The 25,611-nt window shown below is 42.3% G+C and overlaps 2 protein-coding genes across 2 annotated transcripts in view; one reads left to right on the forward strand and one right to left on the reverse strand.

Moving 5' to 3' along the window:
- Nucleotides 1–15,514, forward strand: part of T265_06477 (hypothetical protein) — a gene marked incomplete at both ends in the record, with an annotated part of 24,395 nt that extends 8,881 nt beyond the window's left edge. The window contains one exon of the mRNA XM_009171751.1: nt 15,405–15,514. Coding sequence (XP_009170015.1) covers nt 15,405–15,436 — 32 coding nt within the window. The remainder of the gene's footprint in view (nt 1–15,404) is intronic.
- A 2,314-nt stretch (nt 15,515–17,828) lies between these two features.
- Nucleotides 17,829–25,611, reverse strand: part of T265_14042 (hypothetical protein) — a gene marked incomplete at both ends in the record, with an annotated part of 46,577 nt that continues 38,794 nt past the window's right edge. Inside the window, 4 exons of the mRNA XM_009171790.1 lie at nt 17,829–18,148; nt 19,824–19,880; nt 20,041–20,312; nt 23,822–24,046. Of these exons, the coding sequence (XP_009170054.1) occupies nt 17,981–18,148; nt 19,824–19,880; nt 20,041–20,312; nt 23,822–24,046 (722 nt within the window). The remainder of the gene's footprint in view (nt 18,149–19,823; nt 19,881–20,040; nt 20,313–23,821; nt 24,047–25,611) is intronic.

Genomic DNA, 25,611 nt, shown 5'->3' on the forward strand with positions numbered 1-25,611 from the left:
CCAATCTATGCCACCCGTGGCCGAATGGTTAAGTGTTCAAACTGCCAGCCAGGTGGTCGTGGGTTTGAGACTCTCCGGAGTCTCGTGAGATGTGCACTGCTGATGATTCCCAATAAGGATGAAACAGCTGTACAGTGCCTCTCGGCTTTTCAGCATAGATTGGCTTCACAGGACGAAATCTCCATAAAAATCTCAAATCTCCTCACACTACCAACAATCAGTTGATTTTCAAGTTAATGTTAACCCTCCAAAATAATCTCTCCAAGGAAGAAAAGAGGCTATTTGAAGAAAAATAATGTGAATTCGGATCCACTTTGTTGTTTGCCTTTTCCATTGCATGACCGGAATTTTCATAAAATCACTAACGTATTTCACAAAACGACTTTGAACAGATATTCAGCACCAGACAATGCAATGATAATGTGAAAGGGGCATCGAAAGAATGGATGTACATAAATGACATTCGCCTATCCCATTACGACTGCATTACTACGGGTCACTGTGTCTGTATTAGGCGGAAATGCCAGAAAGACATCCTGGGTTGGGAGATAATCCCAGGTCACCACTTTCCTTGTCACTGTGTGATCAATGAGACAAAGCCAAAAAATGATCTGAACGAAGCACATTTGTATCAAGTCCATAACCATTCTATATTAGTAAAATATACCCATAACAAAGCTGCTGCACGAAATTTGCTAGTAGGCGAAATCCGAAATTTCTCAAAAATGCTCAGCCAACAAAGCCCCACAAAACTCTTAAGGTACAAAAAACTTTGTCGGCTTATTCTACTTTTAAGTTCAGTAGGATTGAGGTTCACTTTTCGATGTTACGATTGCCTTCAAGCACTTGGAATTAAATCCTGATATCTGATGCGCAATTTTCAATATAAAAAAAATTAGAACGTTTGAGCTCCCAAAGTTAAGCGTTACTCAAATTCTGAAAGGGAACGGGAAAAACGTTTTCCTAACTCACTGGTAAGGCTGATAAAATCATGTAGCAATCAGACTGTACAACTGTAATAAATATGTTTCAGTAAGTAATGTACGTTTGCCTCGTTATCTTTAGAGGTCACACGCAAGTCAGTTTTGCAATGTCTGTTTAAGGGAATGGCAAGCGTAACCAGTAATAATAACGACCATTTCAATATAGCGCTACATTTCCAAACTGGATCAGGTTATTCGGAACATCCTGCCTGTGAATTACTATTGCTTCTCAAATAACCAACATGCTCAATTACTTGCGAACGATTTCCGCTGGAATATAACCCAAGCATGGCTGGTCAGGTAATATGGCACTACGTACATTTTCTGGTATAGATGAAAAGCATCAGTAATTCTGGACAAATTTGCAGTGAGATAACTGTTCCTTGCAATAATTCCAGTATCGATTCGAAACCACCATCAGCTGTCCTAGTTATACTAATAGTCCGGTTGATCTGAGAATTACGTGATTACTAATGTTACATTTACTTCTGTAAGACAAAAGAAGTTATGTAATGAGGTCTTCTGTTGTTCATTATGAGTAATGGAACATTCTTTTGCGCCAGCCTTCCCTTACATCACGGAGTCTACTAATCCATACGCACTTAAACCCCACTCGGGTCACTCCAAATGTAAGCTGCTAATCCAGTTATGATCCAAACTGCTGATTCTTTTGGTCCGTTTCTATGGAGTTGCTGACAAAATCTGATCAGCTTAAGTATTCCTCATAAAATTAGCTGAATCTAGTCAAATTCATTAATTCTGTGCGGAAAACTGACCATTATATGTAGCGCCATAATTTTTTTATGTTTTGTCATCAACAACTGACTTGGGCCCTTGGTTAACAGATACGAACCGAGTATCATTGTTCACTATAGGAAAAGGATAGAATGTGGTATGTATGTGATTAGTGTTAATCATGTGACGTAATTATTTGTTTCCCTATTCCTCAGGCTAATTCATCACCCTTCCGGTGACTGCTCAAGTTTCAAGACTGAACTGTTCTATCTTACACAAAGTCGACTCTACCTCAACCGTTTTCCTATAGACGATTTGTTCATATTCATTTCTGAGCTTGTTTTGAAAATTTATCCCAATTTGAACTGAACTACATTTTTGCCGTTTAATTTGTCCGATAGCACAATGCCCTTCGTGTGCTATCCAATGTTGCTAGCTGCCCAAGGTTCAATCTAGCCGTAAGCCTTTGAAGAATTCTCCCCACGATTTACTGTTAATTTCCTATAGAACCGCAGTCTACCTAAATATACTGTCTGCCCACGTCCAATTCAATATACTGTTCACTGCCTAATCGCGACTACAGGACAAACGCAGGTAAAGCTCGTAGAATTCGGTTTCGCCGCAATTATTACAGACCATCCGTCGGTGAATTAGACTACACGTTACTTGTCAGATAGGATACCAAATCGTACGTTTAGGCTAATTAATCAATTCCTTGCTTTGAGATCACGGCCTTAGCACAGGATAGTGCAACTAGTGTTCTCACAAACTGGTGACCTTAGTTGGTGACTGCGTGTGGATCTTTCAGGACAGTTATTATTCTCTGGTGCACTATGACTGGGCGACATTTGAAAAGAAAATCTTTAGTTCTGCGCGTTTCCATTTTACTGCTTACCTAGCGAAATAAACACTTTCGGTTATGGAATACGACAATCAATCAATAGCCCAGTCCCTGTAGTTGATGAAAAATGGAACTGGATATCTATGGAAGCCCCTGAATTTCTAGTGATTTCAAACGTTTCTTGCAGTTATTCAGTGTGTCTAGACGCCAAAAACCTACAAACAGTTGGCCACACCTATCCAGCAGAACTTTCAACTTTATTGTCAATAGCCGCTTGGAGATCGCCGCTCTTATCACTGATGACACGGACGATGCAACCTATTTTAACGAGTAGTTCTTGAGATGGTCTTATTCTATAAATTTGCGGTTCCTGTGTAACGAAATGTAAGGGACTAATAATTTATCCTAACGTTCAATTTCATTACACTCTGAAGATGCGGAATGGCCTTTTTGCAGTGTTACTTCAATTCATTGAGTAATCATTTGCTCCAGCACATCGTTTTCAAGGTCGTGTTGTTTCGTTCCTGTATCCATTCGGTCATAATGTAGAAACCATTGCCAGTAAAGCAGGTGAAAAGATTGTCAAACGGACCGAGTTGGTTGAGTAATTTTACTGCAATGCGAAAGTCTCCAACACAGTGAAACCTCGCCGAAAATCGTGACGATGTATTTTAGCTATTTGGACATATGTTTCCGCTTCATAAGCAATAAGCGGAAAGAAGATGGCGGCGCTCCAAGAACGCTGGATTTACAGTGATCTGAAAGGGTGAATGTAAACCTTTCGTAAAGCATTCGCAAAAGCTGAGAAACCATGACGAGCGTGGGAGACTGGTTTTATTCCACCTATCTTCTGCGCACGTTTAATGTGTAACTCAGGAAAACCAGACAGTGGAATGAAGGTTTAGTTCATGAGGCAATTGTCAGTTGTATTTACATCACATTGCCTATGGCGGCTTTGAAATTTAACGAACAAGCTGAAGATATGTGTGTAGCAGCCGACAACTAAATGAAGTCCGACTGTTCCCCTCATAAAAAGTCGAGGACTTATTTAATGTTACGGGAGGTCCGAATTTGTCGCGTTCCAATCGAATACCAGCATATTCGATCCAAAAGGTTCCTGCATTGGGAACCAACCACTGGAATTTTTTATATAAGATGTGATGAAAAAGAACGATGCGTTCAAACTTGAAAGACCGAAATCAATAGAAGATTCAATGCAACTTTGATCCTACAAACTAATATCAACATCTGACCGATTGTCATCATTTTTGCATATTGTTAAATAGTTCACATCACTTCCGACAATTTCTATATCTGCTACCTAAGAAGCTGTGTAGCATGACAGCAGTTGTAGCTACCCGGTCACCCACATACTTGACTGTTCAGCTCACAATCGCTCACTGGATCACGAGACTTGTCTTTTTTTCCATACTCACAAACCACGTCACATTAAGGTGACTCATCGGACCTCTGTATCGTCTAGTGAGCGTAGCAACAACTCATGTGCTGACACACCCACGTACACGCAAGCGGACCTGCTTATAGTGAAACAGATCACGGTCAGCACACACAGGCTCGTCCGCGCGCAGGGAGCAGGAAGTCAGCCGCCCTCCAACAAGTCAACGGACAACTATGGAACACGTGTAGCAGTCAAACTGAGGAGAAAAACGTTCCCGCCGTCCGGACCTTCACCAAAGGACACTCACGTACGATAAGTTCCCTTTTGACTTGCTCCACATTTTATATTGTCTTTATACATGCTGAAAAGCGCTTCTGTCAACCACAGTAAAAACTTTTATCAGGGCATACTTTCTGATTTGTATTATGACCATCCTCAACAGTGCACTAATACAGTATCCACAGAAAACTGCAAAGTATAGAGAGTTCTCTGGGATTATGCCGAAAATCTCCATACGTTCTCTGGTGTGAACCAGGTTGTCCATAAACAAATGAACCATACAGTTTTCGAGAAATACACTCATTTGCAAATCAATTTGGTTTTCAGGAAAGACTCAACTGATATTCTACAGCTGAATGTGCTGCACACAGGTCGCCCCATGTTTCAGTCGGCGCGATATTCGAGATATCGCAGTATATTTTCATAAAGGAAACTACTCACAAGGTTGCTGATGAGCGCAAAGAGGGGCGAAACCGGTCGTGGGCTGTCGAACAGTCTTCAGAACTATACAGTTCTTCTTACCCAAAATGTGCCACTTGACAGTGGCCTCACGTCCACAGTAGCCGCTTCTGGCACATCCCACTTAATTCTCACCCTGAATTTTATAGAACGGATTCCTATTTTTTTAGGGCTAGCCAGCTTCCCCATGGTCTAGATACAGTGTTAAGTCACCAAAATTGTGTTGCGCTCAAATTATTGAATGTACGCTCAGCTAAACCACCTGACCAGTAGCGGTTCTAAATTGAACCGACGGAACTCCCAAATAGAATGTTTAAGTGATTTAAGAAAGAAAAGAAGGCTTTGGGTACATTGTTGCCCATTGTTCCGTTCACGTCCACCAGCCATCTAAACTGACCGGTTAGTAATCGCCAGTACGCGATCACAGGATTGTTTTGGGCATTATAAAATGCTTTTCAATAGTATTTCCATTATCACTGATGTTTCCGAGCGTTTCACCTGGCAGTATTCCCAAAATAAACGAATTTTGCTTGCAAAATTAATCATATGTATTCCTACGACGTTTTTCTGACGTAAAAACACTGAATAGTTGTGAATCTCAAACAGGTTGAGGTGCATCAATGAACGACCACCAGCTGGAGCACAAGGTTTCTTCGTAAAAGTACTTGTGTGAAGAAGGGATCAACAATAAACAAAGAAATAGTGAACTTGATGGATTTGCTCGAAAACTGACCTTCGAGCAGAAGCTAAATAACTCTCATCTCCACAAATCTCCGGTTTGCTCATACTAGTAAGAATATTCCTGAAACATGAGGTGGCCTGGTGCAGCACATTCAGTTGCCTGAGAACATCATAAACGAGAGATTCAACTGGGTTCCAGGTGAGTCTCTCGAAAGAACCAAATTAGTTTGCAGATGAGTGTATATTCGCTAATATTCCTACAAGTTTACATGAGTCTACCAGCGAAATGGCTGTAAATTTGGATACTCACACACTTAAAGGGAACATTGGAGACGGCGATTTTGCCGCTTTGGTTCTCACCTGCGGGCAAATCGAACCTATTACTTCACACATAAGCACAATTATTACGATGGGATACATTCATTTTGCAAGAAGTGTAAACTCCGAAGTTTTTGCACTCGATCAGACACTCAGAATGACGTACACAGGTGTAACAAGTTTCCAAAAATAACCCCTATAAGTTCGGATCATATCATAATCATTGCATACTGGATAGTGTTGCCAAACCTGATCGCAGCAACATGGTCATAGGTGTCCTAAATGTACGGAAATGCTTGTTCAGTTTAGTGTACAAATTAGAAAGCTGATAGAACAAGTGAACCAGATTGACTGTCGTGGCGCCACAAGATCTATGATAGTGGCTGGATTACGTTTATTCCAATCCAACTGATTCTACGTTTCAACTTGATAAGAGCTGGTGTCATTTCAGTAAGCCATCATTGGCAGTCAGGTGATGGACCCCTGCTCAACTAACGCTCGTGTACACGCAGTGCATTCTATTAGTATGAGATGAGCATATAAAGCTCCTTGAGCATGATATTTTCATATAGTTTGCATCCTTATTGCCGAACATGAACCCGTTTTTGGACAGTTATTCGATACCACTTTAGAATTGTCAGGGGTTCTTTGGTAAAACAATGCTTTTCTGGAACTCTGTAAGATTGAAAAGCTGCAGCCGATCTGATCGGACAGAAATACATTCAAAGCCCAACAAAACTATCTCCTTTGGGCCAAAGTTGTGCTGAATGACATCAAAGTAAATTCCCAAAACCAGTTACCGACCAAATCCACAGTAGAATAATTGCTCCTGTCATCGCATTTTGAACAAACGGGATCAAGGTAAAAGCAAGTTGCACATGCTTTCACAGCGATAGAAAAAGCACAAACAAGAACAATAACACGGGAATATTTTGCCTTTAACAGCACTTCACATCATTTTATCCTTTATATTACTCGCAAAAGACTCACTTGTCGCATTGTCTCATTCATCAAAAGATCGATAATTACCTCAATGTAAAGCGTTATTGGTAGCTAGAAAATTACTTTAATTTACTTCCATTTGATTGAGTTAACAAAGGCAATGTCAGTTTCCCCTAATTTCCTCATAAATCATCCTGGCAGTTCACGCCATTTTTAAATCTTGATGAGCAAGGTTTTGTAGTCAGGAGAATGTTGATATCTGATGTAGCATAAGTGGTCGTTGGTTTATCCGATCAGCTGACTAACTTAGTTGAAAACGTTTCGTCACGGATCGGGATCTCCAGTGCGCTAATAGCAAGTGGGTTGAAGCGAAGTGGTGCATCAGTAGTTGTGCACTGACTAGTGGAGCGTGGGTTAATATACATGCTGTTCACCGCGGCTGACCTACGTTCACCACTGGTTTTTCGGTGGCCCTGTTCTATTGGTTTGTCTGTTATCGAATGAACTGACTGATCGGTAATCACGTAACTTTTGAGATTGACCTCTCGTGCTCTCAACTATTGATCAATATTCGGGTTACCCCTTCTTTTAACCTCTCCGAGGTCCGCTTTGTACGACTCTGAAGCGTTTCCTGTCTCCTGATATATTAATCCGACAAAATTTTTCTTTGGTATTCCGGTTTAGTTTCTGGTCGTTTGCATTTAGCGATGCATAAATTGGGGATTGTACATTGAGCCTTTCAACGAACATTTCATCTGAAACAATTGGCATCCAAATAGTGGACCCACAGTTTTTGATTGATTACCGTTTCATCAAAAAGTCTTGCTATTAGGGCATCCACTGGAATCGTTTCCAGCTGCTGTTGTATTTGTCCACCATAGCTAAGGTATGTGCCCAGCCATCAAAGGAAAGTTTGAGTTTATCATTTTCTAACTTACTGTAGTTTGCTCAGCAACTGGCTAACATTTATGAACTGGTTTTTGGACACAGAAATTAAGTGCTCCAATCTTTTCCATAAATATTTTTTTCTAGTTTTTAAGATGGAAATGAGTCCAGAAAACAGCCTCCTCTTATGAGTGAGCGATTGGACACCCCAGCTGTGACCATTCACCGAGTCATTGCTCGTCAAAGGGATAGAGTTGTACTTATTTCCGCGAAAGTCACCGATTCAAAACACCTGTCTAACTTGTCATTTACTTTCGACTACCCTTCTTCCCTCTGATTTTATTTGCGCGTTTCTTCAGATTGTAGTTGCCACTTACTAAGCCACAAGTGTGGTCTTCGTGGACGACTGATGATAGTGAGAAATTTTAAGATCTCACCAATAGTGCTTTCTCACAGTTTTGATGGGAAAATTAAATAATTATGATAGAAAATAAAATAATTAACTTTTATGAAAGACTTGAATCTCAATTACCACAAAATGACTAAATTGAAGAATCCACAAGTTTGAAGCTAAAAATATACTTTATAATAATAACTATTAGCTGAAACACTCAAAGACGAAGGTTCGGCACATTCAATTTAAGGACACTATGGACCAACTAACTTCCAGCTAATTATTCAGCTAAAACCAACGTAATTCGCAAATGAGACTTATCTAGAGATTATAATTCCCAAATCGATACTCAACCCACACAGTATCGAGTTTAAACTTTCTAATTACAGGTTTAAAAAACTGTTTTTGGTTAAATCCCGATGCAAACTTATCATCCTTAGAGGCTTGTTGGATATTGGTAGAAGCGATAAATGCTACTCACTGCACACCAGTATTCGCAATCGATTCGTTTGTGTGTACGTAAACAATAAAACAAGATCCGTAAAGTCCAGAAAATGTGCAATACAAAAACAGTGGTGAATATCAACAAACAATTTACACAGGTACCCTCTCACAAATGGACGATTTTATCTGATTTTGTGGGCTTTTCCCTCCTTCTCTTTGTACTTCCATGAAAGACCCTTATGGCAAATGTAGCTTTCTGCTTCTTCAGTGATGTTGAATGTGCGGCATTTTCCGTTCAGTTTTACTGAATTTGTATATCTTTGCTACGCTCTGCAAAGGCCTAATTGGCTGCTACCAAAACACAATGATTTCAGAGCGCAAGACCGAACGAGCTTACTGACTGTTGTACAATAATTATAGATGAAGCAATGATGAAGCACGCCAGCACCGATCAGTTGGATGTTAATCAGGTGAAATCTGATTCATTCCACAGGCGTGGCAGTTAGCTTGCAAACGTTTCGCCATCATATGAGAACATATAATCTTTGCTCTCACCGGTGATATCTCCTCTTCATTAGCATATTGACCGCCAAGCACCCATTGGCATAGTTGACTTTACTGCCCCACAAGTTCTTTTTTCTGGATCACATGTTAAATTATAGATGCTCAATGTCCATTGCGAACATTTTTCCCTACGCTAAAATAAGCCTACATTCTGACAAATGTGGTGGTGCCTCACGTTATTGGTGCGAATCCCTGAACTCATCGAGCTGGCACCCTCATTATCTGCAAGCAGAATGCTAGAATAGTAGAATTCCAGATCTACTTGGGATTTAATAAACAGTAAAGCGCAAAGGAGCTCCCAAAATGGTGAAGATAATATGGATCGTTGGACGGTAGGCATTTCACACGACTTGTTCCATATTCCGACAACGCGAACCATTCAAAGATGTAGAAGGACCGCGTTACATTTTTGACAGTCTATCACACCAGTCAGGTGGCCGTCATTTAGATTCCTAGTAGCAGACATAAAATACAGTGCAGTATGCAATATTCTTAAAAACAACCCTGAAACTGATTTGCTTTTGAAGCCGATCTCTCGACAGGTCCTGCATCTTCGAGAAACAAGAACAGTCTTCAACTCCTATATCAAGTAGCAGCCTATCAAACTAAGATAACTTGGTAGACAAGTACCCTGAAACGAACATGGCGGAAGCAAGATAAATCTTTCCGTCTATCAAATTAAAGCCTATGAGTTTTGCAGAATGTTGCCGCGTCATTCGTGTAGCTAGCTCCAAACAGAATGAAACGTAACGTGTACACATAACACGCACGTCCTAGATGCGCATTCGTCGTCAACAGCAAATGATAACGAAAATAGAAAGAGCTCGAACAGATTAAGCAAAAAAGTGTCTGACCAACGAATCAGACAAACAGTCCATGACCCGGGAGCTGGGGCCATAAAATTCTGGGCTTCTGCTCTCACTGAAATACCCTGCTTGGGAAACCAGGAATTTTCTTCTGGTATCGAGGCACTGAATCTCAGCTCACCACTAAGTAATAACTTGAGATACTGTGTATACTAACTACAAATCTTCCATAATTAAAATCAGTGCTTAAACACCAGTTCTGCATAGGGATAGACTTTGTACAATCAAAAAGCATGGTGTGCTTTTGCGAATTCGCTAATTGAGTTTCTGCTCATATTACACGGTTGTTTACCTTGATCTGGAGTAATTTTTTACACTAGGTCCCTCAGATGAATTGAAAAGAAACTGGCTGTGCTTGTCCCGTGAATGAGCAACCACAGATGTTTGTATTCGCTGGATAAGTTTGCAGATGTTTTGATGAATCTTATCTGGGTTCACTCATTCAATTTTTGGAGGCAGCAGATGGTGCACCAACAACTGTGGGAATTAATCCGTGTGTCTCAGAATTCCGAGAACAAAAGAAGTAAGTGTGTGTCAAAGTTGGTGGCTTTCCATTATTATTTTACTCACGTGGTTCATGTAGAAAAAAGTTTTTTTTTAAAGCCTGCATGGGATGAATGAATACGTTTTGTTGAAAAAAGCCCTATTATGAGAAACAAGTTAACAAATATCCTATTCAACGCATTGACGTTTGTCTCTTCACCCTCGGGAGTGCTTTCTAAATTGCACAGTTGAATGACATCGTTGGGCATCATTCATATTATTCGAATGCAGATGAAGTAGATGAAGTATTTTGAAAATTTTGAGGCGAATTAACAATGTGAGATGAAATGTAATACCTTTCCCCTGGAGCAGAGAATGCGTTAGTCCTTATTTGTGATGTCGATGCGAAAGCACAGAATTTTGAAAAAAGGGTTTACCAATCTATGTTATACATGAGCGGTTATGTTGAATAAAAGAAACGTTTTAGGTGAAAGCTTAGATCGGCTGACAACACCGACATCATTTATCTGGTACCTAAAACATTGTGCTCTGTTGCCATTTGGCCGAAAAGACCAATAGTAACTGGGGTGTATATTTTGTGTTACTTGAAAACTTGTATAGAAGTGTGACAATACAGAACCTGGAGCATTCCATTTTGTGAAGTAATTTATTGAAACCAAACGTACTGCTTATTCTTTCGATGATAATCGAGAACTGAAACTAATGCAGAGGCTTCCGCACTAAGCAGATATCTACAGAATATTTTGTAACCTTCGTGCTCGCTTGTCCGCAGTAAATTCCTTGTGTCCCTTGTTGACGAGTCTTTTCCAAAACCAAGGCACTGCACCAGGGACGTCGGTTGAATACATGTTCGGTTAACCGGATTCCTGATCCTGGTTTTTGCTAGCAGTAGCACTGGAAATTTGGATCTGAACACACCTCTGATTATTGCGTAACTGACTTCTATCTCAGGAATGAAACAAATGCTTTCGCCGTTTTAAAGTTAGTGTTCGTCCTCACACTGACAGAATCACTCGTTCTGTTTTTGAAAATGCAAAGCTCAAACCGATGAATTCAGCCTGTTGACTTTTCGACAATAACAAAAATAAAACACTGATAATAAGGCCCATATTAACAATGACGTAGTACTCTTTCCATAAAATACTTGAATTTACGTTGACGTTAGTAGTAGTCATTGATGTTAATCACCCCTCACTTTTTCAGACTCGGCAAACCATCTTTCCTCAGTGTTTTGCCTAGACTTAACCCTGCCTATTGCACTAAATGTTTATTTGCATATTTTACATACATCGGCGATTACGGCGGCTGTGTCTACACCGCAACCACAGTCGAGGTTGACCAGCTATATGGTTCAGCTGCCAACGGGCAATTTTCTCGTGAGTTGTTCTCCACCTGCCTGTACCTTTTTGGTTGGTGCCGGAATTGGACACCAAATCGTGTTCGGTTTCCTTCCCCTAGTCCAACCCTGTCCTCCTCAGTGTCTGGTCAGACGGACTCTCAGTCTTTCCTTTTTTAACTGACGATACCAGTAGGGAGTACCACCTAACTTTTATTCTCTTTGACACCTGTATTTTGCTCCCCAAATTGAGCTCTAGAGCCCTAACAAACCATCACTCGGATCTTCCATCCACTTAGTCTGCATCTGGTTGCATCCGTGTTGCTTCAGACGATGCGACCATTCGCATGGTTGTCTGGCGCTATTCACAACAATCCCAGTGATCTGTTTGGTTTCGGTTAAATATCGACATCATGCAACCCATCGACATGTTGGAAGTAGGCCTCGAAAACACCTCTGAAAGTGGTCAACCAGAAGCCAACTCCTCCAAATTTCTGAACAAATTTGTCGCTGATTGCCAGTTAACCTTTAACCAAACTATTTCCACCGACTACCACCTAAGCTCACAGTCCCCAGTTTGTTTGGTTATTTTCTAATAGTCTTTCCTGATCGCTTCATGAAAAGTTACCTGCAGTCGGGTCACATCCTTTTCCGAAAATCATGCTGTCCATTTAATCTATTCCTTAATCTTCATATCCTTGATTCATTATCCTTATCCTCAACTTGGTAGGGTTTTATTTTACCCCTCACCCAGTGAACATGATCAACAGAAAGCTGTTCATTTCTTTGCCTTTACCATCTTTTGGAGGACCGCTACCCCCATCCCAAAGTCGGGGAGCAGCCGCCCTTTTTCCTACAGTTGTTAAACATCACCCTTATCTCATATTTCCATGTTGTCGGAAAACGGAGAGATTCGTGAACAACTGTTTTCAGTAAGTTTTCAACGGGAAATTACCGTTATCAATAAGAAAAATCGCAACATATCAGGGCGCGATAATAAGGTCTATGTTCTTCCCCGAAATTGGGTACATTATTAAGTCTGCAAAGGTCTATCGGTTGTGATTCCCGGTATTTAGCTATAATTTCTACTGAAAGCTCAAAAAACATCAAGCATGGAAATATACTGCGATATCTCGAATATCGCATCTGCTGAACTATGAGGCGACCCTTGCGCAGCCCATTCAGTTGGAAAAAAATATTAGTTCAGTTGGAACCACCTACCGGTACCTAGCTGCCATGCCACCCGAAGGAAGCACGAGAGCTGGGATACTGCCAGGTTGTCCAAGCCTAGACAGGGCGAGTTGAGATGTGGAGGTCGGGTTAAGTTGAAGAATATCATAAACGAGAGATTCAGTTGAGTCTCTTGGAAAAGCCAAATCGATTTGCAAATGATGTATTTGCCGAAACCAACCATGCAAGTTTTCGAACCAACCGCACATGGGCCTAAAATAACCAGTGAAATCCACTGCGAGGATCGATGACCATTAAATCGGAACTTTCCAGCTGTCCACGAACAGTCCAACCAGAGCCAGGCGACGCCCAAAGTTGCAGATAAATCGGTTTAACCGGAGCGTGTCAGCACAGGTGACAAGTCCACGTAAAATGCTGTCACTGGAATTCTACGGCCGAAGTGAGCCATGACACGAGGCCGAGATACATCCAAACACATGGGGAATACAAGGAACGGACAGATGAGTACGCATATACCGTCATTTGATGTCCCGCTGATCAACAGGAGACAAGACTGATCTCCAACCGAATATAGTACGAAAACAAAGGAGAGTACATACCTCAAATTCGTATGTCTTACATGCGAGGCGAGCACGTTGAAAGTACTCAGGCAGCTCACGAGTGAGCCGTCTGAATTATCAGGTCTGAAAATGGAATGTTCATGATTTAACTGTGTGAATTGTTGGTGAACCAATCAAGCGAGAGTAAAGTAAATGCAAATTCCACAGGTCTCGCAACCACGTATAACAAATTGGACAGTTTGTGGATCGCTTGTCGCACTGAACAGTTGATCAAGAAGCCGGTCTTCTCACCGAGTGCCTAAAATAGCCAGCAGCCGGTTTAACCAAGAGTGATGACTGAAATCGACTGTGGGGCTGACTGTATAACAAAAACCAACTAAGCCTAATAAGGCTTCTATCCGTGAAGTCGTCACTTGGGAACCCAGTGAACATGCCCACACGACGTAGATCACATGACTGAACTATCGACCCAGCTATTATCCGTCCAAATGTGATTTAACTGCACTCTTGGACAGCCACTCGTCGCCGAACGGTATATTTTTTTAACTACAAGCGAAGAGGTCACGGGTACCAACATAACTGTGGCATCAACATCGTGCAGCACATTGCCAACATATGTCCGTGCAGCCAGGACACAGGACGAAAGACCAACCACACAGCTTCGAACAGAGCTGACCAACACTGAGGAAGAATTTCAGAGACCAGAAAAATGGTATAATGATATGCATATGATATGATACAAAGGATACCTTACTCTCAAGTCACGTCCACCACTAGAGGGACACCGGGAACACGACCAAGGAAGGTGACAGCTGAAGCGAGGACTTTCACAGCAAACGAGCAAAGGAGACGGAGGAGGCCACCTTGTCTGAAGGAAACCGTTCCCATTTTCTTCGCTTATCTGATCAAATTCTTCGTGTCGGAGAGAACAATATCCATAACTGTTTCCGTTGTTTTGAGAGGCAGGTGAGGCATTTCAGAAGAGTTAGCCTAACCTACCTTCTGTGCTCGATATGGGAGAGCGAAAGGGTACCACGGGACTGATACCTACGAGGAGTCATCCCACTTTTCGAGAAAGCAGACAGAAGCAGGTGTCGTAAACACAGACACCAAACCTAGGCACTGCTTTCAATTCGCTAACTTATCTCCGCAAGAGGTCTAAGTACACGCTCATCCTGGAGGTAGTAAAGACATACCATCAACTATCTCGAATGCCTCCGGAGTCAAGTGTGGTCAACCTTATGAAAGGACATTCAATGGCTGCACTAAATAGGTGACATCCTATCTGAAATCGAGCATCATGATGAGAGCGTCCCTCTGTTATTCATCCTCGATGCAATCGACCTTCAGAAATAACTACCTTTAGGGAAAACGCTTTGCAGTCTAGAAGGGTAGTCACATGTGTGGAGACTACTGGTACCTCTATGTGGCACGCTACTTGACCGATACTGTCAATTTCGTAAATTCAGGAAGTAACCCTTCCGTTTCAAACCGCGTTCGTGCCCCTCCCTCGAACGTGGTTTCGCAAAGGTGTCGGTCTGCCTATCGATGTATCATGTGTAGTAAGTTTCCCCCTTCGCGAAGAAGCGACATGTGAGCTCTTGGTTTCCCATCACTGCTGCTTCCACCGGATGAGTTCTGTCCTTTAAATAGCTAGGATCAGAAACCCAATGGGGGTAAAAGTACACTTCGCAGAAGATTAAATGCTTACCTAACAACTGAGCAGATGAAGTTAATCTCAGAAACTACGTCACCTTATTCAGCTGTCATAACGAACGCTGTTTTAGCAAAGCTCCGATCAAAGGGAATAGAGGAGTGACAACATGGCTGATAACATGGCTGTAAAAATTAAATGATCAAGCAAAGCTCCGATCAAAGGGAATAGAGGAAAGACAACATGGCTGTAAAAATTAAATGATGGACCTCTCCTAGGCAGCCCTGCACTGCAGACTTGGTCCTATCCAGTAGAGATAAATGTTTTTTTATTCGAATCTTCCATTTTTTTTCATCCTCGTTTATCCAGCTCACCGACAGCATAGGCATCACAATCACTAAAAATGACTACGATGGCAACCTTCTTGTTATGGCCGTGAGACAACGGCTGGGATTCGTTCCGGGTGGAACGGGCAGCTAGAAAGAGCTAGTATGGCAGATAGATGTTCGTATCCAACATCTGGAAGTGTAACATTTTGTCTGAAGAAATTCTTTGGACCGTTTGCTTGTCCTTCAGGGACAGGGGCACCGCAAGCATTTAAAATCAACCACTCCCAGGAGGCAACCGCTCAATGACACAACGCACCGATGGAAACCTGAGGACAACGGCATGAAAATGGCCCCATCAGCGGTCAGGTGAGATATGTCGTGGTCATGTTTGCATCCTTCCGATTTCATTGCCAGCATCTGTCACGACAAAATCCTTTATGAACACAGGGTTTCGGGATTCGAAAGGCTGAGACCAAGAAGATGGGTGACGGACGCCCTGGTAGTCAAGTGACCACTGCAGGGATATGAGAAACAATAGATTGGATAGCGATGGTTGATGTTCGTCTAAAAATGATGACATTCTGGTTCAACGTTGTCGATGACCACTGTACAATAATCCTGGCGATTTATAAACAAGGAAAAGCCTACCCGTTTCGGAGATGAGATTGCAACATCGAAGACAACGGCTTGAGGTGTAAGTGAGCTCGGATGAGTGAGTGGACGACACTTTCTCAATACTGTCCCTTCTTCAATATCGACCACAGTAATTGTGTTAGTCGTTTATGACAGAGTAGTCATGTTTCAGTTATGATGAGTGAGGTATCGATTGTGTGTGGAGCTAATATACGTACAACTGCTTCCTTTTCAGGCTACACAAACTGCAAATTGCTGTGTGTGAGCACATAGAAAGATTAGAATGAAATGAACCCAGAACACAGGTAATAAAGCACTAGCATTACGTACACCCCTTAACATACAGACGTGCTCTGTTCAGCCAGCGCCTACAGAACCTGTACCACCGAGTCAATCAGACAGCCTTATCACACCTCTCACTTGAACGTTCGAAGTAGGTGTCATTCGAATTCGACTGAACTGAAAGTCTAAACATTGAAGAAATCAAGATTCGGTTGCTAAAAGTAGTGCGTACATACAAGGCTTTAGGTTACACACACAATTATGAATAGGTGAAAAGAAGGGAGAATCACGGAGTTCCTACTGATAATCCATTCCTGATGCACTGAATCAATTGGTGTCAAGAGAAGGCTTCCAAAAACAGAGTTTCAGCAAAATACCTAAAGGAGAAAACAAAAGTTAATCTCCAACATAACATGGGAAGTTTGGTTCGTGCCAACAGTTGCCCTGAACTAATTGAGGATGCAGCTGCTGAAGAGTGATCACAAAGTAGGCAACCCAATAACCGAAAGAGAGTGAAAACCGACTGTTTATGAAATTCTGCGTCGGCCACCCTTCTGATAGGCAATTTATGTCAACATAACTCAGCATTGACGTAAGGTAAACAGGGTAACTAACACGTTTATCGTTCAACGGTGTTTTGAGAACTTTCATAACCATCGAGAAAACAAATGCTAGACTACCTAGGGAGTTCAGTAGGTATGTTTGCTATATATAGTTAACAAAGAAGTATGGAAGGGCGAGCTCATTGAATTCACTATGCTGAATGCGACAAGATGAGGACGGCTCGGAAAATAAACTTTATTCCCATTGTTGGGTCTGTGCCATACATGGAGCATCTGCGGTCAGTGAGATTGCGCACCCACCATTAAACGCATTGTTCACCTTGCAAATGCGGGTTTCAATTAGACTGTTGCTGCATACTATTGATCTATCGTACTTGTTTGATAAGAATTGGGAAACAATTTCACCGTAGTGCATCCCTAAATTCAACGATAAAGTAACCCTGAAACAAAAATTCCCTCTAGGAAATTCTTACTATTGTTTGGCTAATTATGATAATACCAAAGACTCATTCCTGAAACGGACTCGATGAAGGCGTAAGAACGTCATCAATGTTCAAAACTCCAGATCTGTTTACGGCCCATTTACAAGAGTTGAGATCTAACGGAAGTCAACAGAGCTGACAGCTAGGGTCGGGAAGTAAAGTAAAAGGAACATCATACGCTGGAGATTCGGCAACGTTTCATCAAAGCCAAATTGATATGCAAATGAGTGTATTTTGCTAAAGAAAAAGGAACTCGAAAGAAAATAAACTGCATCTGGATCAACAAGACGGCGTGACAACTAGTGCGCTCTAATCGGTTCACAATGAAGCGATAGGACAAACTGCCATTCATTCGTCTCAAAATCTTTATTTAAAAATGTTTCCATGAGAAAGGGGCACCACGGTTTTTGGAGAATATAAGCATTGCAATGTGACTTATTGATGTGTTTGGACGGACTGCTTTAGTCAGAATAAAGCCACTTGGAAACACGTCTTGGATCAAGAAGTAAACTACTCGGGTTACAAAGAAACAGATCGTATCACCTCAGTGCTCAGATTCGTGCACTCCTTTCAAACCCATGTTAAACAGCACAGCATGAGAGGTAGAAACGTGTAATTATATTCAACTGTACAAGTAGTATACAACCACAATCGGTTCAATGCGGCTCACGTGAGCAGGTGTCGTAGTCAAGTTCCAAAACGAGGATACGTCTGACGGAAGACGCCTGTCCAACTAACGAGAGGTCACGCTCCACGTGAATCACAAGACCACGTGCGTCGTCCACTCTCTTGTATAACAAAGTTCTGGGATTGAAATGCATGTCCTAGATCGGAACAAATAAAAAGCACTATGAACTCGGTCAGGACATGTGTGAATCTGACCGGAGAACCATTGGAAAGTCAAAATATTACTGCAACTGAGAGTTGGACTTTTTTGTAAGCCGTTCCGAATGGAACATCGTTAATGGGCCAAACCAGACATATCACCATGTGATGCATGGTTACTTTTTTGCTACACACACACACGTGAATTGTAGGGGATGACTGAACCCATGAGTAAATCCGGTCTCACACACAAGACTGTCGCTGAGGGACAACGTAATTGTGAGTTCCCCACACAGGGAGTCGGAGAGACTTATTTAGGAAAGTTATTGTATTTTAAACCCACACAGCTGGTCGTAATTTTAAACCGTTCAAAACCCAACAGTTACCCAGACAGACAGCACCCGACCTCATTTTGGGCTATTTTCGATACAGCATAGGAATGACGGGAAATGATAGACTGCCAGTATGGTAATAAAAAACATAAAAACAACAACAAAGGAAGTACATAAAAAAACAACGGCTTATCAGTGGGTTTGATCCACCACACAACTTTGTAGGAGAGGATATTAACCAACGGAAATTTAATAGGAGTTGAGAGGGACTATAATTGTAAAGCTGAATAAGAGTTCCCCCGCAGCCTTATGAGTAGTGCGTTAGACTATATAAATCAGTGGGTTTGATCCACCATACAACTTTGTAGGAGAGGATATTAACCAACGGAAATTTAATAGGAGTTGAGAGGGACTATAATTGTAAAGCTGAATAAGAGTTCCCCCGCAGCCTTATGAGTAGTGCGTTACGACTATATAAACCTAAAAACCTTTCTTCTCAGTCTTCACTGTGTGTGTGTGTGTGGCAGTAGACTAAATTTAACATAACACCCAAAATGGTAAAGTACAAACCAGCTTCCCTTAAACGATATGACTAAGACTTTACAGCCTACTCGTCAACAATCACCAAGGTCCCTAGCCACGTCCGAGAAATACGAACAGGGGACCGCACCCCACGTTTTTTTAGTTGGGAAATAGCCGCTATCTCGCGCAGTGACGCAACGATTGTTCCAAAACCAACCCCTACACCGCTGAAACTACGGAGGGGGTAAATGATTCCATCGGGAGGCGAATATAGCCTAATAACACACGTGGTGCGGGAAACCACACTGTTGATCGAATACACGAAGGCGATAAGTGTCCCTCTGTTAGCAACGAAGCTCTAGAACACTGACTGGTTTCACTGCATGGTACGCAGATCCAAACAACACTTGGAGTTACTTGCGGTTGTTACTCTCACATGGATGCTGAGTCTAGCCAGCCAAATACACAGTAAGATTATGTTTGGTTTAGAGAAATGGCTACGTGGGAAACAGCTATGATACTCTAAAGAAGCACTTCTCATGGTCACAGTACGCTCAGTAAGCACGGTGTTAACATGGCTTTCATCTGGGAAAAACCAAACCCCCAAAATAAGTCGTGTATCACCCTTTAAAGCACTATTACACAAACTCGAATTCTGCATCAAGAACAATAAATAGTACGCATGAGGTCGTTGCATACCAAAAAATGGACGTCATTCTGTTCAAAAAAGAATGCCTGGAATGATAGGATAGATACAATGGCGCCACCGCTTTTGCGATGTACATTTTCATGCGATAAAGAGCGAAAAACGGGTAAATACCTTTGAGAATTCGTTAGCCGCCAGTCCCAGCAAAGCAAACATTCGCTTGGGTGACATCTGAAAAATGACAAGGTTCCGTCACATGATCGAAATGTCTGGCGTGTGGAAGCATAGCGCTCCCGGAAACACCACAATACAAACGTGTCAAATAGAAAAACAAAGGAAAGCAAGCGAGAGTAGCATGTAATATTCAAGTGAAGAAACCCGTAATACTCACGTTCAGATGTAACAGTGGTGTGTCGGAACTTATTTGAAACGGATCAGTCAGACCTTGAGACCGTTTGGTTCCCAGCTGTATACCGACTTCAACTTCAAAAAGTTGCAACGGCTCGTCAAGCACGTTGGAACAACTTCGACACCGTAGCGAGATTGGATCAGCTTCCTGTGACCTTTCGGTTCCGCACTGGATAGGTAGCAAGTCGGATGAGCAGCAGTGATTACACAGTGGCCAGGTATGGGACCGGCTTGTACTTACTCGATTGATGATACCTGGTAAACATAAAATAAATCACGAGTATACGGTAAGGAGACCAAAGAAGGTGGCGGGATACCTTTAATATTCTTGAAATAAAACTTTCTCGTCACACCGGCGTGTTCCGTGAAAATGTGTAGAACAGCGTGAATGAGAGCAAACAAACACCTGAGTCTTGAACACCTTCGCCTGTCAATGAAAGAAAGCTTAATCTACACATCACTGTCATTCGGCGTCAGTGCTTTCCGACGCTGGTTGGGTTGAGGTCACAGCGTGATTCGGATCATTGAAACGTGTGACAAAAATAGCTGGCCACTCGGAACATGATGTGAAGTTTCCCGTGTTAGTGCCCTGATGGGTTAGTAAGGCTGTAAATGACAACCAAATGAATGACACTATGCTCCGCCACTGAGACCGACGTGCTGATTGGTTGGTTCCACGACCCCAGTGCGTGCCAATGTGAATGCAACCCCTGGCAATTCTGAAAATCCACGCGATGCCTAATCACCATGACAGGAAAAAGCAACCGTATAGTCTCTCAGAAGCCTCTGAGTCTCTGTGGAGCAGACCGAACACGTCATTCGTTTCCCTCAACAAATATCCGAAGCTGCTTTGAAAATCATCCCGTAACTAGATGATCTCAGAGTGTATGCGTCAACATCAGGAAAGCGTCATCAGGAGATCACAGTTTATTGGGTTGGTGTAGGTTAACCACTGTGCAATCCTACTGACGTTGTCGTGGAAAACTGTCAAATAAGTCTAAGCAACCCATGCGTACCCAATAAATCAACATAACTTTTCAATTTGCAAGCAAAACCTGTCTGAGAGAAAGCAGAGAGTAGATGAGGTAGAATAGACAAATAGAAGAAATAGAATAGAGAGATAGAATACAGAATAGACGAAGTGTATCGTGCTAAGCCACAAAATCTCTGTTTTCTCGAGAAGATGAAAACCTTCGGCTCCCCTGTCATCAGGGATTGCTTATTTAAGCCACCAGGGTGGTCTAAGTTCGCCCGGCGCAATCAAGTTCTGTGAAAGTAAACTGCGCGACGGAAAAAAAGCCCCAACAGATCAGATGACTTGTCTGCCCCTTCAGGGTTTGCATTTTTGGTTCCTTCGTTCATGCAGCCAACATGAGAAAAGAGTAGGAGTCCTTCAACCGCCCTCTGAATGGTTGTGTAAGCAAAGATGAAGCGGAGGACCAGCATGTCGAAATAATCTTGACGACCGACAGCCTGTTACGACCAACACTGGAAGCTTGTCACTATCGGTTTCATGGTGACGCGAACCTTGAGGTCTTACATCCTCTGCAGGTGAATGATTGATCTCCAAAGTATACTCGAAAGGACCGTGTGAATATATAGAGGTTTCGGCGGCGTTAAACAGATTTCATGGCTTATACTAGGCCAGCACGCATGAAATCCCTTCGATAAATTTGTCAACGGCTTCACCTAGTGCACTGTATACCCTGCCACAAACTTAATAGTACAATACGACAAAACATAAGCCTCTAGTGAACTATTCATATGAACTTCATCCAGACCAGTATGTTCAACGACGAAACCGCAATTTCAATGCCAAGAAAGACGATCACTCAAATCTCGCTGTGAGTTACAGCGCTTTTGTGAAGAGTACGGTCTCCAACACCGATATCTCGTCGTGATGCACTCGCCTATTTCTAAACCACACAGAGGTCATTGGATGACACTGATCTTTGCGTACACATAGTGAATACGGAGATGGGACACCCGGCTTATTCCACTCTAAAAAGCACTCAATTTCTCAATTCATCTGCCTTGAAATTGAGCTGTCCGCTGCTTTTGGTTCGTAAAACTTAGACATTGTACTGCTTTTCTGAGCCACAGTCAATTTGCGTTAATCTTCCCCACGAAACAAGTGAACAACGAATCAGGGGCTCACAGGGTACGGAAATGAAACACATTGGCTGGGCCAATGAGGACCTTCCATAGGTAGCTCTCAAAAAGCCCGATCTTTTTTTCAATCCTGTCAGTCCTTTGGGTTGATTGCATTTCAGCGTTCGTTTATCCGACCTCAAAAATAGGCTATCATCTAGGACATCAACGCTCGGTACGTTTGGCGCACTTACCAGTGCCAAAGTTCCACTGGGACCTGGGATTTTCATTCACTCAAAGCGACTTCACGGCTTGTCAGTAACCTGCGCTTCTCATCGTCAACTGGGTTCGCGTTCGCAGACACTCACCGAACTTGCAGTCAGAGAATAGACCAAAAACAATGCCGCGCATCCGAGTTGTCTGCATTACGTGACACCGTTATCTACAAAGTCTCCCAGAGGAAGCCAGTCAGATAAATCGCGGTGGCCCCTCTTCTTTAGTTCACTTTCACCCAAATTCAATTAATTGAATTTTATGATATCAGGTCCTAAATCTGATTTTAAAGTTGGATTCGCTTTACTCCCCGTTCTGCTGCGGAAAGAACACTATCACGTATTTCGGTCTCTGAAGAATACTATATGGATCAGTTCGATATTAATGGATGTTCTTGATAGATATATGGCCCGAATGCACAGTGAACCTTGCTATAACCTGTGCCAAACATGATCTTGTTTGATAACCAACAGTTTGAACGTCTAAGGTTCGTTTAAAATCCAAACTCAGTTCTTCCAACTGTAGCAAGCTTTGACTATACTGTGCCTTGCTACACGGTATTACCGATGCCTCGACAACGATAATTTTGGTATGAACCTACAGCTCCTGATCGGCTGAAGCTTATATGTTTTATGCGTGCATCACGCCTATGCATCCAGTATGCCATTCGCGCTGCGCTTCAACTGACGATCCGTATGCTGGAAATCGCCATCTGATGATTGACAACGTCAGAAGACCTTCAGTATTACTCGTGGAACGCCCATTAAAATAGTACACCTACAAACTCCGAAACAGTCACAAAAATAAACCACAATAATTCAATACATATATCACCGAAGTGCAACGGAAAATTCAGCATGAAAGCAAACTACTGGTTAGTCTACTGACTGGTCAAACAATTAGGTAAAAAGCGAAAAGTGTTACATTTTCTGCTACCAAATGGACAGTATTTTTGGCGGACTTAGGTGTATGCAGCAAACTACTGTCAGTCAGCTCGGTTGAACAATTTGATACAAAAAAAGATAAGCACCGAATACCGCTTTCAAGTCCGGTTTTACGACCGCCACAAGCCTGTTGGTGGACGACAGGAATTACGTGTACTAAATGCTGACAAGAAGGTTGGCTGCACGTATGAATCGTGCGTGGCTTTGATTCTCCGCATCGGTGGGGGGACATGTAACCGTTAAACCGGTTGGTGGTTGAGTCGACAGGGTGAGGCCGATTAAATAGATATAATTGGGGAAAGTGAGACAATATTGGAGTATCTAGACGTGAACTAAAGGAGAGATTTAGCTGGATTTAGTTGGGTCTCCTGTTAGAAGAAATCAGTGTGTAAATGAGTGTTTGGCTAATCTATTCCGAATTCAGGCAGGCAACAATCTGTCATTCCCAGTGAGCACAAGGATAGAAGCACAACGATGAATGCCGCATGCAGGGCAGGGACGAACCTTCAAAGCGAATAAATTGATGAGGACTCAGTTGCCTCAGCTGATCCACCGAATCTAATCTCACATATCCGGGAGTAAGCAGCAACTCATCCGCGCGTGTAGACCATCGGCTCGTTCCGACTCTCCGCGTTCGAACATCAACATGAAGCTTTGTGAAATGATCAACGAACACGCAACCTGGAAGAAAGACATGTAGAAAGATGGACGAGGTGGAGTGATTGGCGAACCGAAGTAGAAACAAAATAGATGGGTTGTTTGCTTGGCTGACTACTCGTTCCTTAACGAATGAGTAGTGACAAGCGTTTGCAAAGCAAAGCAACAAATAGGACCAATGAAGCATAAACATTAATTGGTATTGGTGTTGGGAAGAGATTGACAGCGAGAAGAGATAGTAAGAATCATACAGAAAAGAAGGGATCAAATAAGGCAATCGGATAAATAAGAAAAGAACGGAATATTACATTGAGTGGATTACCTACCTATCTTACGCACAGACTAACAGCAGATGAAAACAACTCTACGAAAGCAATCTTATGCAACATCGGAATCTGTGGGTGACTGATAAAAGCTGACAACGGGCTGTCCCCTGGATTTCGGAATGCGGCTGATTTCCTTGTATTGGATAGCGTAATTAAGCTCAGTAAGAATAGATTATCTTATTGTAGCTGATGAATAACCGCAAAACGATGCACGTGAGCAGTACGAAAACATATATCAAGGCGTGGTGAGATGCAGTCAACAGAAATCTAAGTGCCTTGAACAGATTGTTCTGCAAGATGCTCCAAGATGCTCCACACACATAGTCACTTGGTCACAATCAACAACGCAGTTGACAGGCGTTTCCTTCTCTTTGGGATCCAAGGGAATTTCTCGCGTCATGGTATGATCCATAGAGTAACGAGCTCTTAGAACTGCATTTCAACTGTTCAACCCAGTTCGTTTCCCATGAAACGTTCGAAGGATGTGGCGCTACCGTCACCAAACAGACTACTAAATCAAGTGCACCAAAAAATTTGGTAATTCAGTAAAACAGTGAGCTAGAATGTGGACATGCAGTGTAGTGGAACAATAATGAACACCCCGGGAAATTATAGGTTCACCATGGTTTTCACGATGCGCGCAGTCCTGATTAAGTGAATGAAAGGAATTCTAGTAGGTGGGCAACAAATACGGACAGGAAATTGACAGGTTGATTGGACATTTTAGGAAAAAGGTGAAGCAACGAGATTTCCAATGGGTGGAGATCCGAACTGCAGGATGGCTTCGATGTCAGACCGAAGCCAGCGATTTATGAGCTAAGGTTTGTGTATCATCGCAGTGTATTGATAAACTTGTCTGATCAAACCAATGTTGTCAGCTGGACATCAAATCGCGGATTCCATTCAGTATTGCTCACCCACTCAACGTACAGCTTGAGGAGGCAAACCGAGCCAGCATAGGACATCTATCGTTATTACTTTGACGGGAAATACATTTTTGTGTACCGATATCATACCAGTAATAACTGCATACATTTGGTCCATCCAAATTGGAGTTTTCATCGGGCACTGCTTCGCTGGTTATTTCAAATGATATGAGTCTCCATCCAAAATAAAAGGTGTTAGCCTAATACACTCCTCCCTTTTTTTGTACTTCAGAAATGGTGTGAATTTGACCACACCCGCAGTTCCGTTCTAGCAGTTACGTACACATCAAGTACTGTTCTCAGGTCCGATTCATACATAGTTCTATTTGCAGCAACA

The sequence above is a fragment of the Opisthorchis viverrini genome (genome assembly GCF_000715545.1).
Source record: "Opisthorchis viverrini unplaced genomic scaffold opera_v5_133, whole genome shotgun sequence".
NCBI classification, from domain to species: domain Eukaryota; kingdom Metazoa; phylum Platyhelminthes; class Trematoda; order Opisthorchiida; family Opisthorchiidae; genus Opisthorchis; species Opisthorchis viverrini.